The sequence below is a fragment of the Mustelus asterias genome, chromosome 14 (genome assembly GCF_964213995.1).
Source record: "Mustelus asterias chromosome 14, sMusAst1.hap1.1, whole genome shotgun sequence".
Lineage (NCBI taxonomy): Eukaryota > Metazoa > Chordata > Chondrichthyes > Carcharhiniformes > Triakidae > Mustelus > Mustelus asterias.
The window spans coordinates 105,052,415-105,073,464 of record NC_135814.1 but is presented as its reverse complement, the minus strand read 5'-3'; the positions used below and the strand labels follow the sequence as shown (position 1 = coordinate 105,073,464).

The 21,050-nt window shown below is 43.4% G+C and overlaps 1 protein-coding gene across 14 annotated transcripts in view; it reads left to right on the top strand.

Moving 5' to 3' along the window:
- hdac4 (histone deacetylase 4) overlaps positions 1-21,050 on the top strand; it is a 444,296-nt gene that overhangs the window by 235,051 nt on the left and 188,195 nt on the right. For all 14 annotated transcript variants that reach the window (XM_078229095.1, XM_078229096.1, XM_078229098.1 and 11 more), the window contains 3 exons: positions 1,257-1,498; positions 6,389-6,539; positions 19,193-19,313. In XM_078229095.1, coding sequence (XP_078085221.1) covers positions 1,257-1,498; positions 6,389-6,539; positions 19,193-19,313 — 514 coding nt within the window. The remainder of the gene's footprint in view (positions 1-1,256; positions 1,499-6,388; positions 6,540-19,192; positions 19,314-21,050) is intronic.

The following is a 21,050-nucleotide window of genomic DNA, read 5'->3' as shown; positions in this document are numbered from 1 at the left end:
ATAGAAGCAGGGAGGTGGTTTTCACCGGCGGATGAAACCAGAACTAGGGGGCACGGCCTCAAAATAAGGGGGAGCTGATTTAGGATTGAGTTGAGGAAGAACTTCATCACCCAAAGGTTTGTGAATCTGTGGAATTCCCTGCCCAGTAAAGCAGTTGAGGCTACCGTGTTGAATGTTTTATAGGCAAGGGTAGATAAATTTTTGAACAGTAAAGGAATTAAGGGTTATGGTGAGCGGGTGGGTAAACGGAGCTGAGTCCATGAAGAGATCAGCCATGATATTGAATGGCGGAGCAGGCTCGAGTGGCTAGATGGCCTACCCCTATGCCTGCTCCTAGTTCTTATGTTCTCACCTCTGTCTTTAACACACTTGCTCACCGTGCTCTCTCTCTCAGTCACACCTCTCTCAGTTTCACATGCACACACTTGCTTGCCTCTCTTTCACACTGCCACTCATCTCTCTTTCACTCATTCACAGTCCCGGACACATCTCGCGCTCAGCCTCCCCCCCCATCGTCCTCACTCTCACCCTACATTCTCCTGCTGTTTCCAGCTTGTCCAATCAGAGACTGGCTTCTCACTGCATTGGCTGCTCATTGGCTCACAGTCCAAAGAGGTGCATGGAGAAACTAACCTCTGATTAGACTAGCTGCTTCAGAGCATTTTCAGATTTATACTTAGCCTGGCCTCCTTGTCGGAAAGTTAAAGTAAAGGTACACTGGAACACCTTGGAAATTAAATTATTCTCTGAGTAACCTCATTCAGTGGAATTTACCAGTCTTTTCAGTCACAATACAATCGCTGTCACGTACAAAATGTCAAAGCAATCCTTTAACACAGACTACTTTCACCAAACCCAAATGTATCATTTTTTCCTCCATTTGCCAGGCCAAAGCTCTTGTATTTATGTTAACAAATCTATTTTGTGATCAGATCACTGTTTCTGGATTCCTGTCTGTATTCCTGTGTTTTGCTGCTCTGACGCACCCTTAACTGGCATTGGCAATCAGCTGGAGGTTTCAGCTGTTGACAATGTGTAAACTGGACAGGACATGGCTACAGTGATCATTCTGTTAAAAGAGGGTTATGTTGTATTCCCAAGTCTGTGTATGTGCAACAGAACCCATATCTCCAGCAATAACTATCTTTAATTGATTCCTGCGATTTGTACGAGTGTTTCTTTCTAATTTTGGGAATGTTGAAGACGCCAGAATGAGCCCGTGATTCTACTGATTGTACTGTGTGTTTTATTTATAGTTGATATAAGCACACCATTGCCTGCTCAAGTCCAGCCCAGTACACCAATGGATCTTCGACTTGATCATCAGTTTACAGTGCCAGCTGCTGACCCCAGCGTGCGAGAACAGCAACTCCAACAGGAACTGATCGCCCTCAAACAGAAACAGCAAATCCAACGGCAGCTTCTTATCGCAGAATTTCAGAGACAACATGAGCAGCTCTCACGGCAACATGAAGCCCAACTACAAGAGCACATAAAGGTAACTGCAGATATTAAAACCACCGTCACCAATTCAAATGGGACCTAGCACTGGAGTATCTGTTCTGAACTGAATCGTAAGGATATGGTTAACCAGATACTGTGATTTCGGCTACTGCAATTGATTATTTTTAACAACAGTTTACGTTTATAAAGCACATTTAATGTCATGAAACGTGCTGAGGCTCTCGAGAGTGACGAGTAAAAATGCAGAGTCACACACAGGCGGAGTTATCAGGACAGATGCCAAAAAGCTTGATCAAAGAGCTGGATTTTACCAGTAAAACAATGTTTGGACCATCTGAGTCAGTTTTAAGGGAAAAGAACAAAAATAATGACTTCCTGAGAACGTGACTGCATAGATAAACATTTCTCCAAACTTAGTTATATTTTATTATGTGCTGTGCATTATAATTACAGATCAGTATATTGATGGATTCGAGAATGATTGTATGTGATTCCATTGCTCTATATAACATTGTTCGACACAACATTGTGGGCCTCGGCACGACATCGTGGGCCGAAGGGCCTGTTCTTGTGTTGTACTGTACTATGTTCTATAGAAAATCGTGTTGATTGTGATTTTTTTTTGTATGGGACGGGTTTTTTAAAAAAGAAAATCAGGAGTCTGTCTTAAAATACACAATACTTAGAGGCAGGTCAAGTTTTCTATTTGAGGCCACTGCTTCTGTACTTTCATTGGCCATATGATCTCCATAAATTCTGGGGCTGAATTCTTAACCGAGGGTTGGGAACAGGGCAAGGAGGCTGGTTCAGGATCCCGACCCTGGAAAAAAATAAAGATGGGTGATATGCACTGGGGGAAAATTACAATGTGGAAATGCCGGCGTTGGACGGGGGTAAACACAGTAAGGAGTCTAACAACACCAGGTTACAGTCCAACAGGTTTATTTGGTAGCAAACGCCACTAGCTTTCGTCAGATGGAGTGGCACTCCATGTTGTTAGGTTCCTTACTGGGAAAATTACAAAACAGCAGAAGCAAGAAATAGGTGAAAAAAATCAAAATGAACAAAAATTAAATGCAAAACAAAAAATCTAAATGCAAAAATGAAAAGTGAAGATGCGGTTTGGGATTTCCTTTATTCTATATTTGAATAACTCCATCCCTGCCTGTATCTCAACTGGTGGGAATTATGGTTGAACTGATAATTAGAGAGAAGCTCTGCCCAGAGTATTTTGCTCCATCCATCTATTTCACTTCAAAATATAAGTAGCTGTCACCTACACTTTGAGACATTTCAGTGTACCGTCTTGATCATTCATCAGTCATACCAGGGAGTAACTCTTATGCCAATTATGGGTGTAGCCGATGGTGATGATAACAATCCAATTGTAATGCAAGCCATTTAAATTTTACCAAACATTCAATAAGTATTGCTACCAAAGTTAAACCACAAATATCTGGAGTGGTTTCGACTCTAACTTAAATTAACTGTCAGCAGAGTGTTAAGCTTTACATTAACTCAATCATTAACGCCCAATAATAATGAAGTTTAGTGCACAAAGTGTGTTTTAAAACAACAGAAGGCAGCACTGGAGAACTGAGATACAGTCATGTCAGCATTATATATTAGAAAAATGGTGGATGGGGAAGGATAACTTGCCAATTTTTAATTGAATTGTTTTGCTCAGCATCCTCCAAAGCTCCATTATTTTAGCCACTTCTTCTATCCCTTGAAACTTTGCTCTGGCACTAATAACAACAGAGACTTTCACTGTTTAAGTTCCTCGTTAAACCTTCCCGCTTCTCCTTCAAAAATCTTCTTGGGATTCATCTCTTCCAAACACGTTTTTAGTCACCCCTTCTGAACTGCTGCTTTGGGGCTCTAATAATTTTCCTTTCACTCCTGAATTGTCTTGTGATATTCTTTGTATTAAAGGTACTATAGAAATGCAAGGAGTTCTTATAGCATAGTGTATTAGTGCACTGTGAGGCAGCAGTGATTAGCATTGCTGCGCCTCAGCGCCAGGGAACTGGGTTCAATTCCCGGCTCTGGTCACTGTCTGTGTGGAGTTTGCACGTTCTGTCTGCGTGGGTTTCCTCCGGGTGCTCCGGTTTCCTCCCACAGTCCGAAAGACGTGCTGGTTAGGGTGCGTTGGCCATGTTGAATTCTCCCTCAGTGTAACCCGAACAGGTGCCAGAGTGTGGCGACTCGGGGATTTTCACAGTAACTTCATTGCAGTGTTAATGTAAGCTGACTTGTGACTAATAAATAAACTTTAAAAACTCCTTATTATCCATGTACTTGGGACTCATTTTGGAAAAATCTCGTTTTATGACACTTGAATTTTATTATTATTTTTAGTTTTTAAGCATTAATATAAGAATTCTTCTTTTAGAGGAAGACAACCAAAATTGTGTTTTTAGAGAATAAGTTTGTACCTACAGAAAGTCTATTTCAATGTGACAGCCCTACCCTCAAGTATATAATTGTTTTGAAGGGAAAATTCAGGAAATGTTCACGTTCAAGCATTCCCCTTCTGCTATATCAAAATATATGTCAGCAAAAAATAATCCTGGTTTGTTTCAACAAATTTCTCAGTCTCATTAAACGGAGACACCAATAATCTCCTCACAGCAAGGCCACTTTATTAACTCACTGATAATAACAGCCTTGAAGTGACAGTGATTCATGTCTTAAATCCCGAAACACTTTCCACCAAGTCATAAGCTGGATGATCATCACTTACCTGGATTGAAGCACCCGCAAGAACACTTAAGGAAGTTTGGCACAATCCAAGAGAGTGCAGTCTATTTAATTGACATACCTGCTACTGAATTCAATATCTACACCCTGCAACAACTGCCCACTGTTGTAATAAAATGCACTATAGGGTAACAATCTTGCTGCAGCAGTACTGTAATCCCATAAGCTCTACCATTGGTTGATGAAGGAAGGGCCGTGGATGTCGTCTATATGAATTTCAGTAAGGCAGGTTGGTTAAGAAGGTTAAGGCTCATGGGATACAAGGAGAGGTGGCTAGATGGGTAGAGAACTGGTTTGGCCACAGGAGATAGAGGGTAGCAGTCGATGGGTCTTTTTCCGGCTGGAGGTCTGTGACCAGTGGTGTTCCGCAGGGCTCTGTACTGGGACCTCTGCTATTTGTGATATATATAAATGATTTGGAAGAAGGTGTAACTGGTGTTATCAGCAAGTTTGCGGATGACACGAAGATGGCTGGACTTGCGGATAGCGATGAACATTGTCGGACAATACAGCAGGATATAGATGGGCTGGAAAATTGGTCGGAGAAATGGCAGATGGAATTTAACCCAGATAAATGCGAAGTGATGCATTTTAGAAGAACTAATGTAGGGGGGAGTTATACAATAAATGGCAGAGCCATCGAGTATAGAAACACAGAGGGACCTAGGTGTGCAAGTCCACAAATCCTTGAAGGTGGCAGCACAGGTGGAGAAGGTGGTGAAGAAGGCATATGGTATGCTTGCCTTTATAGGACGGGGTATAGAGTATAAAATCTGGAGTCTGATGTTGCAGCTGTATAGAACGCTGGTTAGGCCACATTTGGAGTACTGCGTCCAGTTCTGGTCGCCGCACTACCAGAAGGATGTGGAGGCTTTAGAGTGCAGAGAAGGTTTACCAGGATGTTGCTTGGTATGGAGGGTCTTAGCTATGAGGAGAGATTGGGTAAACTGGGCTTGTTCTCCCTGGAAAGACGGAGAATGAGGGGAGACCTAATAGAGGTGTACAAAATTATGAAGGGGATAGATAGGGTGAACAGTGGGAAGCTTTTTCCCAGGTCGGAGGTGACGATCACGAGGGGTCACGGGCTCAAGGTGAGAGGGGCGAGGTATAACTCAGATATCAGAGGGATGTTTTTTACAGAGTGGTGGGGGCCTGGAATGCGCTGCCAAGTAGGGTGGTGGAGGCAGACACGCTGGCATCGTTTAAGACTTACCTGGATAGTCACATGAGCAGTCTGGGAATGGAGGGATACAAACGAATGGTCTAGCTGGACCAATGAGCGGCACAGGCTTGGAGGGCCGAAGGGCCTGTTTCCTGTGCTGTATTGTTCTTTGTTCATTGAGAACCAGAGCAACAAAGTGATTGGTATGGCAAAACTTGTAAGTCGTACATCATCCTAACTTGGGCGTATCCCACTCTTAGAAATATACTCCCAACACCATCAGGGGCACAATCGGCATAAAGACTTTAGCTGTTCTGAGAGGTCCCACCACCACCTACTCAGGGTAACTAGGATTGAGGAATAAATGTAGCTTTTCTAGCACTGCCTACATCCTTAGAACAGAAAATATATATTTTAAACAATATGTTTATGACTGAGCTGGGACGCATGCATCGCTGCTTGAGTCACCGGAGTCAATACAAAGTCACAACCGATCCCACCACTGTTGCTTTAGTTGCCATATCTATGGGATTCTCTCCATTGGCAAATTCACAACATGGCACAGGCAACCAACCTGGCAGGTTGCCCATGAGAAAACACAAGGGACTTTATCCGTAGACTTTGTTTTCCCTGTGGCTCATTGTTGTCAGTTGAAGTGCCCTAATATAGTCCGTTGTCATCTGTATTACTCGATCAAAAATTGGCGAGAGCAGAAATAACTTCTCATCTGTGGATGGTCATTATTCTCCACTGACACATTGTGTTGATTAATGTTGATACAAATAGGCAGAGTGTGCTCTGTACATAAGAGGACCCGTATTTGCATATTACGAAAGGATGCATGCCTGAAACAGCTCACTTATCTCAGTACGTTAGCTGCAAAGTAAAAGCCATCATAAATTTTTACAGTTACCGTGGACTTGGGAATGCAGGGACGTGTCCGGTTATTACATGATTGACATGTGGACAGCTGCTTACTCCTCCTTTATGTTTCTTAAGCACCAACAGGACTTGCTCGCATTGAAGCACCAACAAGAAATTTTAGAACAGCAACGTAAACTGGAGCAGCATCGTCAGGAGCAAGAGATGGAGAAACAGCACCGCGAACAGAAACTACTGCTGCTAAAGAATAAAGAGAAAGGAAAAGAAAGTAAGAGATGCCAGTGTCCTTAGAAATCATTTAACCAGTAATTGTAGAGCAAATGCTGAATGTCTATCAAGCACTGATGATATCCAGGTAACTATACGGTAAAAAAAGTTACATTGATTCCAACAAAGTTAGAGTTGCAAGCCTAAAGTCCTGCCTGTAAAATATTTAGATATGATTAATTATTTGAAATGTTATTGGGAGTGAATTTGTTATTTGTGGTTCAAATGTATGTTTGGTGCAGGACATGGTGTTCCTTGCAGTTGTCATGCCCTTTACCCCGCCAGTGAATTGATGTTGCTGGTGTAGCATTGAAGATGTTGGTAACAAACTGGATTAGTAGTTTTATCAGAGTGTTTTATAAATTCTGTCCTTATTACAATCTACTCTCAGTTGCTAATGAAAACCAAGCTTACCTTGGTGTTGAGAGTGGATGTCGGGAACTTTGAGTCTCAAAGGACCTTGGAGCTTTTGTGCATGCATAGACTTTGTGGGAGCTGGGGGTGGAACAGCAGGTTTCACATGTAGGGATCAGCATTTTTAGCTGCTTCAGGGCCTGAAGAAAAAAGTGCAAAAACCCAGTCAGGTGACTGAGAGTGGAAGGCCATCGAGAAGAAAAATCCCGGGCAGGGAGAGGCCCCAATTGTTCCAGTTCAATTACAAAGAAAAGAGCAGAGATACAGGCTCCAGATAGGAAAAAGGCTGCAGGGAGTTTTAAGTGAAGAAGGCAGCTGAAGGTTGGTGACCCTGTGCTGTGGGCCACTGAGCCCAAAATACCCCTTTGAAGCAGTTGTTCTGCTCAATGCAGCCTAAGAGCTGAAATTGTGTTCTCGCTGGTGCTTGAATACGAGTGCATACTTGGGAATCCAGAGGAACAGAATCTCGGGAGATGAGATTGAAACCCTGCAAGGTGGACTATCATTGACACTGTCCAAGTTGGACAGACTTTTGGAAAGAACCCAAAGGTGGCATCTTTAAAGTTGAAGATTGGAATCCCTCATGAGAGAGAGAAAGAGACAGTTTGAGAAATTGACAGACTCCCAATACTTACTGACTTCTGGGCAGGTTGTTAAGAAATCTATGGATTTTGTCTTAGTCGTAACTGCCATTTATTGTGCGGAGTGGTGTATTCAAGCACCTACAGTTTCCCTGCTGATTTACATATGCTGCATATTAACCCGAGATGTTAAAGTACAAGTCAATTGTTTTATCTTTCTGACCTTGTAAAGTTAATTTTTATTTGTTCAAAACCCATGGAATCTTATGACTTATTCACTGAGCAAGTGTCTTGAATCTCAAACTTTGCCTACTTTAAAAAAACGTTACTGACCAGATCTTACCAATAGCTTGGGGCTCTGGACAAGCATCATAAGTACAATAAAGCAATACGGAGTATTGAGTGGGACTGATGTATGAGGAAAGATTGACTAGGTTAGGATAGTTTTCATTGCAGTTCAGATGATTGTGGGGGATCTCATAGAGACTTATAAAATTCTAACAGGACGAGACAGGGTAGATGCAGGAAGAATGTTCCCGATGGTGGGGGTGTCGAGAACCAGGGGTCACAGTCTGAGGATTCGAGTAGACCATTTAGGAGGAGATGAGACATTTCTTCACCCAAAGAGTGGTGAGCCGTGGAATTCATTACCACAGGAAGTAGTTGATGCCAAAACAGTGAATGTATTCAAAAGGCGGCTGGATACAGCACTTGGGGCGAACGGGATCAAAGGTTATGGGGAGAAAGCAGGATTAGGCTATTGAGTTGGTTGATCAGCCATGATGGTGATGAACGGCAGAGCAGACTCGAAGGGCCGAATGGCCTCCTCCTGCTCCTATCTTCTATGTTTATGTGGTTAGTATGACTTTTTTAGCAGAAGAAACGCTTGACAAAATACTCTGGTGTTCAGTACTTCAGCGTTTCAGCTTTTGTGAATCAAGGCATTGCAGATTTGATTCTTTTTGAGGAGCGACTTATTCACCAAATGAACAACGTTGACAGTTTTCCTTTGGTTTAATCAAAAATACCAAAATCTGTAGTTCACATGTATTCTGTTGTTAAAACTGAAGGTGATCTTTGAGTAGATTTATGAAAGACCATTACAATCTGATATTGGAGAATAGGCGAACTGCTGTGTTTTTAACAGCAACCTCTTGGCACTGCCGTTTAGTGAGTATATCTTGGGTGTGCAAGTTTTAATTAAAAACAATAGATGGAAACATTAAGTTATAAGATTGTAATCAAGTTGACATAGCCTTTATATTTCATCACTATATAGTAAATCTAAAAACAAAACACTCACTTGCTGATGTATGTGTTTAAAATTGCAAGGGTGTTTTGTACAGTAGATTGGGTTATAAGTATATTCTGGCCATTGAATTCTGAACGGTTCTTATGTTGGTAGCCGATATCATAGTTAATCTGTAAGGTGCAAGTAAAGCATTTGAGCATGGCTAGAAAAATGACTTTTCTCTTGAATTCTGAATTTGCTGCTCTCTTTCTAGTTGGCTTTGTTGCAACTTACAACTGATGGGAGTTCAAATCTCCTGAGCTGTCAGGATCCTACATTTGAAATGAGTTTGGCAGTTTTAATGATGCACTCCCTTGTGCTGTGAAGCCAGAGCACAAAACTGCCTATAATTTAACAGTCTCAGTTGGAGGTTACTATGATCGTTCTGTGGGAAATTAAATAGGCCGTTTTTTGGTGGCACAATAATAATAAGAGCCTTATGCTAAATTTGACTCTGCCCTTTCTACCCTCGGACTGCTTGTTATAAACATTTCACCCAAAATGGAAAAATGCTCTAATCCAGCAGCTTTAATAATTCCAGCCTTGATGAAAAAACATTTTAAAAAATTTATTTTGAAGTAGTAATTTGTATCCTCCTCTTTGGTTACATTTGAGTATTTCCAATCACCCATGTTGTTGGCAGTTATCTGTGCCCTTCCAGTGCTTTGTTTGAGTCAGTGTTGAGTTTCTTTACACTGTTGCTCATGTGATCTTTTTTCAGTGCAAGCCTTCCTTAATCTCACTGTGGCATCTACGAAATGTTCTTCCCTTAATGAAAGAATGCAAGTATGTCTGATTGAGGGGACTTGCTATATGGAGTGCTTCAAGCAGTAATGACTACAAGTGACTGTTGCAGCCTAGGAAGTTTTGATAGGCTTGTATGGCTTGAGGTCTTTACTGAAGAATGGGACTTACCTGGAATTACTGGACACTTGTCGTATTCTCCAACCTAGAAACAGACAAAATTCAATTATGCATTATCCTTTCCAGTCTTCCATTACTTGTCTAGCAAATTTGATGACATAGATCATTAAATCCTCCTTCACTGTTTTCTTTGTTGTCCTCTGTGGAAGCACCCTTGCTTCATTCTACTACTGGCTTCTCCCCTCACCCTTGTACAGGCATAACCCCTCACCCCTGTACAATCTTCACCCAATACTCTATTTATGCAATCATAGAAACCCTACAGTGCAGAAGGAGGCCATTCAGTCCATTGAGTCTACAGCGACTCTCTGATACAGCATTTTACCCAGGCCCACCCCCATCCTATCCCCAGAGCTCCACACATTTCCCCACTAATCCCCCTAATCTACACATCTTTGGACACTAAGGACTCCTTAAGCCAAGTTTCCATTAAAGCAATGATATCGTGTGTGTCTACCTGTGCTCTCAGTTTATCAGCTCCACTGTACTCCTTGCATTTACACATATACCTTTTAACACTCCCAAATTCCTGTGCTGCTTCTGTCTTTGAGTCACTCACTAATCCTGCATCTCCCATTCCCTGCTCTGCGATAGCCCTCAGATTTCCAATCCACTGTCAATCTAGTTTAAATCCCCTACAACAGCACTAGCAAATCTCCCTGAAAGGATATTCTTCCCAGTCCTGTTCAGGTGTAGATCATCAGCTTGGTAGGTCTCAACCTTTCCCAGAGCCAGTCCCAGTGCCTCAAATCTGATGCTTTTGCTCCTACACCAGCCTTCCAGACATATGTTTAATACTCAATTCTCCTGTTTCTATACTTGCTGGCACATGGGACTGGGAGTGATCCCGAGATTACTGCCTTAGAGGTTCTGTTTTTCACTCTCCTTCCTAGCATCCTGATGTATGTTAAAGTTAAAGTCTATTTATTAGTCACAAGTGAGGCTTGCATTAACACTACAATGAAGTTACTGTGAAATTCCACTAGTTGCCACACTACGGTGCCAGTTCGGGTCAATGCACCCTAACCAGCACATCTTTCAGAATGTGGGAGGAAACCGGTGCACCCGGAGGAAACCCACGCAGACACGGGGAGAACGTGCAAACTCCACACAGACAGTGACCCAAGCCGGGAATCGAACCTGGGTCCCTGGCACTGAGGTTGCAGTGCTAACCACTGTGCCACCATGCCCCCACCCCTCTTAGGACCCCTTTCTCTTTCCTACCTATCCTCTGGCTGATCATCCCCCTCCCCAAGAAGAATGTTCTACAGGTGTTCTGTGAATCCTTGACCCTGGCACTAGGGAGGCCACATACCTGCCTCGAGTCCTGTCTACTGCCATGGAAATGCCTTCTCATAGGCTCCTCATAACCTTTGACTAAGGGACATCCCCCAATCCCTGTTAATACTATCAGTAGCCTGATAAGACCCTTGTTGACAGGGCCCCTCCCAACTGATTAAAAGCCCCGCCATCAAACTCTCCATGGCGGAGGTTACAGGATTCCACCCTGTGCTTTCCTTTCCTCCAAATGGTCTTCCAGCTGCCTCCCTCCCTCCACTCTACCAAAAGGTTTATTTATTCATGTCACAAATAGGCTTACATTAACACTGCAATGAAGTTACTGTGAAAATCCCCTAGTTGTCACACTCCAGCACCTGTTCAGGTTAACGGAGGGAGAATTTAGCGTGGCCAACGCACCTAACCTGCACATCTTTGGAGTGTGGGAGGAAACCGGAGCATCCGGAGGAAACCCACGCAGACATGGGGAGAATGTGCAAACTCCACACAGACAGTGACCCGAGAACGGAATTGAACCCGGGTCCCTGGCGCTGTGCCACGGTGTGCCCCAACTGACAGTAAAGTAATCCACCGTTAATTCTACTCTCCATAACTCCCTCTTGAAGCACTCTTGCAATTTTCCACTACCTTTAAAAGCCTCTGCAAAATTGCTCAGACTGCTTTTGATCATTCCCTAACTCTCCGACTGTGTATTTATTTCTACTCTGTGAAGTGACTTGGGATCTATACTGCGTTAGAAGAGCTATTGGAATATTTTTTTGCTGCTGCTTTTATGATTCCAATTATCTATTTACCTTAATGTCAAAACCCATCCTCATTTTATATGTAAAACGCCAGCAGAATTTTGAGTCACCAGCGACTGCTGCATGCTGCTTTTGTAAAGCAAATGCCAGAATTTGTATGGTTGCAGGGTAATTTGATTCCTTGTCAGAAAGACAAAGCTTTCTTCTTTCGCAGCCGTGTATCCCACAGGGATGGGGAGCTTAACCATCCTGTAACTAAATAAAGATGCACTGAGTGGCTTTTTGCAATGTCTCATCTGTTACTTCGGGGGAAAGTATTACTGTATCCCTATTATGGTAACTTATTTCCCTCCTGGTGCCTTCAGAATTTTTATAAAATGAGCATGAAATCTGTGCTGTAGGCTTCCAAAGGATAATGGCCTTGATCTACTTGATAAGCATCTAGAAATTTATAGGATCCATTTATATTGTCATAACAATTCCAACTCTGGGGCCCTTTTCTGTGTGCCTTGCATCTCTGTTACCTGCCTATCTCCTATGCTCCATCCACCAAAGCCCCTAATAACTCATGCTCCATGCTTTCCTTCCATTGTTAACCTCTTTCATCTCCTCAGCTTTGCAGTGGGATAGTAGTGGTGGGGAGATAGCGTTATTGTCGCCAGACTAGTAATCCAGAGAACCAGGGTAATGCTCTGGGGATCCGGGTTCAAATCCCGAGGGTGAAATTTGAATTCAATAAAAATCTGGAATTAAAAGATGACCACAAGACCATTGCTGTCGATTGTCGTTTTTTAAAAAAAAAAACCCATCTGGTTCACGAATATCCTTTAGGGAAGGAGATCTGCTGTCCTTACCTGGTCTGGCCTACATGTGACTCCAGAACCACAGCAATGTGATTGACTCTTTTGATTTGATTTATTATTGTCACATGTATTAGTATACAGTGAAAAGTTTTGTTTCTTATGCACTATAACAACAAAGCATACCATTCATAGAGAAGGAAAGGAGAGAGTGCAGAATTTAGTGTTACAGCCATACCTAGGGTGTAGAGAAAGATCAGCTTAGTGCGAGGTAGGTCCATTCAAAAGTCTGATGGCAGCAGGGAAGAAGCTGTTCTTGAATCGGTTGGTACGTGACCTCAGACTTTTGTATCATTTTCCTGACAGAAGAAGGTGGAAGAGAGAATGTCCGGGGTGTTTGGAGTCCTTAATTATGCTGGCTGCTTTTCTGAGACAGCGGGAAGTGTAGACCGAGTCAATGGATGGGAGGCTGGTTTGAGTGATGGGGCTTCGCTTCATTCATGACCCTTTGTAGTTCCTTGCCGTCTTGGGCAGAGCAGGAGGCATACCAAGCTGTGATACAACCAGAAAGAATGCTTTCTATGGTGCATCTGTAAAGGTTGGTCAGAGTCGTAGCTGGCATACCAAATTTCCTTAGTCTTCTGAGAAAGTAGAGGCGTTGGTGGGCTTTCTTAACTATAGTGTCGGCGTGGGGGGGACCAGGACACATTGTTGGTGATCTGGGCACCTAAAAGCTTGAAACTTTCGACTCTTAACTGCCCTCAGGGATGGGCAATAAATGCTGCCCTTGCCAGCGATGCCCACATCCCATGAATGAATTTTTTTTTTAAAAAGGTGGTACAACGCAGGGGGGTGCTGCCCAGCCATTATTACCATCAGCGAAAGATTTTAGTACTTCATTGGTAAATGTAGAATAGTCTAAAACATAGTGCTCACTACCACTGGAAGAATATTGAGCATAAAAAACAGAGAAGGAAACCTAGGAGTATACAGGAGAGGTTTAAGCTGTTTACAAGTGGAATAGAGAGAGATGTACATCATAGAATCCTACAGTGTAGAAGGAGGCCATTCGGCCCATTGAGCCTGCACTGACTACAATCCCATCCAGGCCCTATCCCTGCTTAGTTACTCTGCAAATCCCTCTAACCTAAGGGTTAATTTAGCATGTCCAATCAACCTAACCTGCACACCTTTGGACTGTGGGAGGAAACCGGAGCACCCGAAGGAAACCCATGCAGACACGAGGAGAGTGTGCAGATTCCACACAGACCGTGACCCGGGTCCCTGGCGCTGTGAGGCAGCAGTGCTAACCACTGTGCCACCGTGCCGTCCCAGCAAAATGAAAATCATCAAGCAAAAAGAAAGGATAAGTGACTGGGTGAGCGAACAATGTGACAGATGATCAAGGTTGGAGACTGATGGCACAGGCTGTTTAATACGAATGTTCATATTCTGTACAAGATAAAGAAAATAACTTCAAGAAGGTCATCATGTGATAGGAGTGTTTCATTCACATCGCCACCAGATGTTTCAGTTCCCTTTCATCCATAGTCTAAACTTCCCAGTTTGCTCATGTGCCAGGAGATAGAGATGCTGAAAAAATTAGAATAGAAACTTTAGATAGATAGGAGATTTCCTCTTTAAACAAAGTATTTTAGAATTGAACAAGATGTTTCCTTTTATCTAAAAATAGCAAACCAGTTTGCCTAGTTTTGTGCAGTTGTGTCAAAGTTAGTCATGGGACTGATCTTTCCCTTCCAATGTAGACTAAACTTAGAACGAACCTTGAGAATCGGAAGTGGTTGAGGCACTTGAAACTAGCATGAGTATTTATATGATCAAGGTCAAAACTCCATACTTTTCTGAGAGGCTTTCTCTCACATCTCCCAACACAGAAAAGAAACTAAGTTATGTTAGAAAATTGGGGTCTGATTTTCTAAGAACGATATAAAACAAAGAACAGTACAGCACAGGAAACAGGCCCTTCGGCCCTCCAAGCCTGTGCCGCTCCTTGGTCCAACTAGACCAATCGTTTGTATCCCTCCATTCCCAGGCTGCTCATGTGACTATCCAGGTAAGTCTTAAATGATGTCAGCGTGCCTGCCTCCACCACCCTACTTGGCAGCGCATTCCAGGCCCCCACCACCCTCTGTGTAAAAAACTTCCCTCTGATATCTGAGTTATACTTCGCCCCTCTCACCTTGAGCCCGTGACCCCTCGTGATCGTCACCTCCGACCTGGGAAAAAGCTTCCCACTGTTCACCATATCTATCCCTTTCATAATCTTGTACACCTCTATTAGATCTCCCCTCATTCTCCGTCTTTCCAGGGAGAACAACCCCAGTTTACCCAATCTCTCCTCATAGCTAAGACCCTCCATACCAGGCAACATCCTGGTAAACCTTCTCTGCACTCTCTCTAACGCCTCCACGTCCTTCTGGTAGTGCGGCGACCAGAACTGGACGCAGTACTCCAAATGTGGCCTAACCAGCGTTCTATACAGCTGCATCATCAGACTCCAGCTTTTATACTCTATACCCCGTCCTATAAAGGCAAGCATACCATATGCCTTCTTCACCACCTTCTCCACCTGTGTTGCCACCTTCAAGGATTTGTGGACTTGCACGCCTAGGTCCCTCTATCTATCCGTAAAGTGTGTATAAAATGTTTGGGAAGAGAAAACAAATTTAAGAGTTTATTTTACGTTCAATTAAATTTTTTCTGGAAATAAAACTGTGCAACACACACACACACGGTTTGCAGACCCCGCTATTAGCAATTTTCTAAGCGTCAGTTAAAGAGAAATATGGCAAATTTCCTCCAGATTATTGCTTTCCTAAATTGCAACAATTACTCCCGTTTTAACATAGCTGAAGGAGCAAGCAGAGGATGTATCTTAGCAAAGCCACAAAAAAAGCTTGTGGTTATTATTGGCAGTAAGGGACAAGATATAGTGAAACAGGAGAAGAAATAGGAGACCTAGATTCGGGATGTCCAAAACATAGGAGGTGCATCCACCTGGATGTTTTAACTGAGGCACCATATCAGCTACAGTAACCTCATAGGGTATTATGTGAAAAGGCTGTGTCTTAACAAGCGTTCTCCAAGGCGGCCTTCACAACACACGACAACGCAGAGTTGCTGAGCAGAGACTGATAACCAAGTTCCGCACACATGAGGACGGCCTCAACCGGGATCTTGGGTTCATGTCACACTATCTGTAACCCCCCTGGGCTTGCAAAATCTCACTAACTGTCCTGGCTGAAGACAATACACATCTCTTTAACCTGTGCTTAACCCTCTCTCCACTCACATTGTCTGTACCTTTGAGACTTGATGACCTGTAAAGACTCGCATTCCAACCATTATTTTAGTAAATTGAGTTTGTGACTTTATATGCCTTGTTTGTGAACAGAACTCCCACTCACCTGACGAAGGAGCAGCGAGCGCTCCGAAAGCTAGTGGCTTTTGCTACCAAATAAACCTGTTGGATTTTAACCTGGTGTTGTGAGACTTCTTACTGTCTTAACAAAAATACAGACTTTTGGTGTTTTTCTACAACTGGACATGTTGATGTCTCTTATTACAACTCCCGGGTGTAAACCAGGTATTAGAGCTCTTAAATATGCAAATTCGGAGGTCCTGTTTTGGAGACTTGTTTGGGGTGAGTGAAATGAGCACCAAGTCTGCCCCCAACTGGGATTCCTCAGTGGTCCTCCTACAGCCAAACTCCCATTGTTTTTTTGTTCATGTGCTGGAGGCATCACTGGTAATGCTAGCATTTATTGCCTATTCCTCATTGTCTTTGAGAAAGTGATGGTGAGTCCATAGAATCCTACAGTGCAGGAGGAGGCCATTCGGCCCATCGAGTCTGCACTGACCACAATCCCACCCAGGCCCAATCAACCATAACCCCATCCATTTACCCCAGCTAGTCTCCCTGATACTAAGAGGCAATTTAGCATGGTCAATCCACCCAACCCGCACATCTTTGAACTGTAGGAGGAAACCGGAGCACCCAGAGGAAAGCCACGCAGACATGGGGAGAACGTGCAAACTCCACATAGACAGTGACCCAAACTGGAAATTGAACCTGGATCCCTGGCACTGAGGCAGCAGTGCTAACCACTGTGCCATTGGCTACAAGAGCAGGTCAGAGGCTAGGAATACTGCGGCGAGTAACTCGCCTCCTGACTCCCCAAAGACTATCCACCATTTACAAGGCACACGTCTGGAGTGTGATGGAATACTTCCCACTTGCCTGGATGGGCGCAGCTCCAACAGCATTCAAGAAGCTTGACGCCATCCAGACCAAAGCAGCCTCGCTTGATTGGCACCTCATCAATAAACATCCATTCCCTCCACCACCGACGCTCAGTAGCAGCAGTGTGTACCATCTACAAGATGCACTGCAGCAATTTACCCAAGATCCTTAGACAGCACCTTCCAAACCCACAACCACTTCCATCTAGAAGGACAAGGGCAGCAAATAAAATGGGAACATCACCACCTGCAAGTTCCCCTCCAAACCACTCACCATCCTGGCTTGGAAATATATCACTGTTCCTTCACAGTTGCTGGGTCAAAATCTTGGAATTCTCTCCCTAATGGTATTGTGGGCCAACCCACAGAACATGGACTGCAACGGTTCAAAAAGTCAGCTCACCACCACCTTCTCAAGGGCAACTAGGGATGGGCAATAAATGCTGGCCAGCCAGCGACGCCCATGTCCCATGAATGAATTTTTTAAAATGCGCTGCCCGGAGTTCTTACCTTAAACTGATGCAGTCTGTGTAGAGTGGGTACACTCTCAGTGCTGTTTGAGAGGGAGCTGTACGATTTTGACCCAGCCACACTGAAAGAACAATAATAGATTTTCCAAATCAGGCAGGGGACCTTGTTCTCGTGCACCTGCTGCCCTTGTTCTTCTAGATCTTAGTGGTTGCAGGTTTGGAAGGTGCTGTTGAAGGAATCTTTGTAATTAGCTATAGTACTTTTCATCAGTGGTGCACACAGCTGCCTCTAGGCACCTCTGTTGGAGGAAATTAATGTTTAAAGTGGTCGATGGGGGTGCCGGTCGAGTGGGTTGTCTTGTCCTGGTAGTGGTGAGCTTCAAGAAGCTGTATTGTTGGAGCTGTATTCATTTGGGAAAGTGGCACCTATTCCATTGCATTCTTGACATGTGCCCTGTAGATGATGGACAGGCTTTAGGGAGTCAGGAGGTGAGCTCCTTGCCACAGAACCTCCAATCTCTGACCTGCTCTTGTAGCCACGGTAATTATATGGCTGGTTCAGTTTCTGATCACTGATGAGCTTCAGGATACAGATGGGAGATTCTGTAATGGTAATGCTATTGAATGTCAAGGGGACATGGTTAGCTTTCTTGTTGGAGTTGGACGTTGCCTGTAACTTGTGTGGCACATTTGTTACTTGCCATTTATCAGCCCAAGCCTGAATATTGTCCAGGGCTTTCTCCATGCGACATAGACTGCTTCATTATTTGTGGGTGAAAGCAGAAAACTCTGGAAAGACTGCAGTCGGGCAGCATCCGTGAAGAGAAAAAATAGAGGCCCAGATTTTTGCTTCTGAGTTGGGTATGCAGAGTCAGCACTGAGTTCAAATGCCCCTCCTGAGTACAGGTTTCCCCCATATAAGAATCACATCTCAAACCCTTTCCCCTACTGATGAAAATAGGAATATGGGGAAATGATTTCTGGATCCAGGGTCCTATGGCTTTTTAGATGAGGTATGAAGTTCCCATGACTGCAAAATTCCGGGCCAGGGTTAATGTTTTAGGTCTGTACCATGCTGCCACTGCCCCTTCAATATCATATGTTTCAATTTTGCTAACAAGCCTATTATATGATACTTGGGCAAAACCTGTTAGACATGATTTTACTTAATACAGTGATTTCCAAACCTTTTCTCACTGTGACCCCATTTAATGCTTCACACTTGGTGACCGCAGAGTAAAGGTTTGAGGAGGGGGGTGGGCGAGAGAGTTGGTGAGTGGATGGAGTGGGCTGGGAGGTCTGATATCAGGGGTACAGGTACACAAGAGCATGTACCATTTTGCAGGCTCTGTTGCTGTCAGCAGTCAGGTCTCAGAGCTTATATTAGGCCATAATCCAACGCCAGAGAAAATCTCACACAGAGGGGTCTTGCAGTTGATCTTAGGGCTGTTGTATCTCAGTCTCTGCTTCACAGTTCCCATTGCTGCCTCAGAGCTTGGTTTGCTTGTTCCATGACCTCACTGGGAGTGAGGAACAACAATTTAGGGAGCCCATTCTTAACATACCATGTTTCTATTGTTTTTAATGAGCTGCGAGGACTCTCAATTCATGGTTCCATGGGAGGAGATGAGCTTGGTGATTGGGTGAATCTCTTGTATTGAGCCTGTTGTGTGGATTGATTGTTCTTGGCGATACTGTAGACGGTTCTGATTCAAGTCCAAAGGGACCAAGAACATGATGGCTGTTGGCTGCAGAGTTATTACTCATATCTGTGAAGTAAACCAAAGCACCCATTTTACTGGAGAAAATTGATTGCCTTGTTTTTAAATGTTTGATTCCTGTGATAACCTGGAACTTTGTGTTTCCTAGGTGCAGTAGCAAGCACAGAAGTGAAGTTGAGACTTCAAGAGTTTGTCCTAAATAAAAAGAAAGCCGCAGCACATAGGGCAATAAACCATTCCATTCCAAATGACCCAAGATTTTGGTACGGGTAAGTATAGCTGATTAGCTGCAATAATGTGATGTGTTCAGTGACTTTTTTGGCCAATTTCATTTCTGGTATGCAGAGAGTCCAGCTGAATTATAGATCTGCAAATTAAATTACTGAAAAATTCACACACACATTTCTGCTTGCCTTGTACAAAATGCACATCCTCTCCCTGAATAAATATTCTCCATTTTTTTCTCATTCTTTGCCTACTCTGGCCCTTTTTTTGTGAACTTCTCGTGAGGAAGGGGTTTGGGAGGTAGGGGAGGGTGGCAGATTCAGGACAGAGAGACTGAGGAGGGAGTCTAAAAGATTGGGGCACATGCACACTTTCCTCAGTACACTTGCTTTTGCATAGCTTGGTTTCTGCCTGCTTTCTTTTCCTTTCTCTTTTTTTCTTTTCTGATCTACAAATTCTCGGATAGCACAAGTGATTTCAAATGCCTGATGTTTGATCAGGATTGTTGGCAGATCTGGCACATTGTGACCAAAGATGGCCACAGAGTCAGCGAGCTTTACCAGAGGGATTCAGAGCAGAATGAGGGGGAGATGGAGGGAAAGCAAGTATGTGGAGAAACCCAACTTTGAAAACACACTTTAAAACTTTCTTCATACGTCTGACAATAGCAGTGAGTCCTGGGGAATGCCCCACATGACTAGCCTATAAAACCGTGACCTGAACTTTGTAGAAACAGTCATTTGGCGCTGGTATGAGTTGGTGGTAATAGAGATATGGATGAAGAAAGACTTATGGTAAGAGGCGGGATGAAATTTGAAGATGATTGAACAGGTTGGAGATGCATCATGACGTGGTATATGATCAAGTACCGAATGGAACAGTTAAAGATGGCATTGCAGTTTGGTCCAAAAAGAATCGGATGCTCCCGATTTCGCCTTTTTGTTTGGAAGACTGAATCACAATTTGTTACTAATGTAAAATAATACTTGCCAGTGTAAATTTACTAGGTTACTATATATCCTAATGTCAAATCCGATCATATTTGAAGGTATAAATATTTACATTTAAGTTGTTCCTGTGAGCCGTGTTCACACATTTTGAATTCTGCTTTATTGGTTTTCTGTTTCAATGACAAGAAATATCTCTGCAATATAAGCAATGTTCAAAGTTAAAGGTCTGCTGATACTTGTATTAAAGCCTGGATGGACCTCGAGGCCTGTACATATGAGATAGGGTTGGGCACTCCAGTGGTTGAGATGATCTCACTCACCGAAATGCTAATTTCACAGCACATGTCAGCGATATTCATTACCTTATACAACCTAGATGAATATTATGGGTTCTCCCATGGCATTGATAGATAAGAGTTAAGCAAAAAAAAAATTCACTGTCTTTGACAAGGTCCCACATGGTGGATTTGTAAAGAAGGTAAATTCACATGTGATACAGGTTAATTTAATAAAGTGGATTCAAAATTGGCTCAGTTGTAGGGAGACAGGGGTGATAACAGAAGGCTGCTTTAGTGACTGGAAGCCAGTGTCCAGTGGCGTACCACAGGGATCCGTGCTGCGACCCCTATTATTCATAATCTATATAAATTACATTGATGACTATGTGGGAGGCAGGACTGGTAAGTTTGCGGATGATGCAAAGATTGGACGGGTGGTTAACAGTGAGGCGGCGTGTATTGGGCTACAAGAAGTTATAGACGGAATGGGCAGATAAATGGCAGATGGAATTTAACCCTGAAAAGTGTGAGGTGATATATTTTGCAAGGAGTA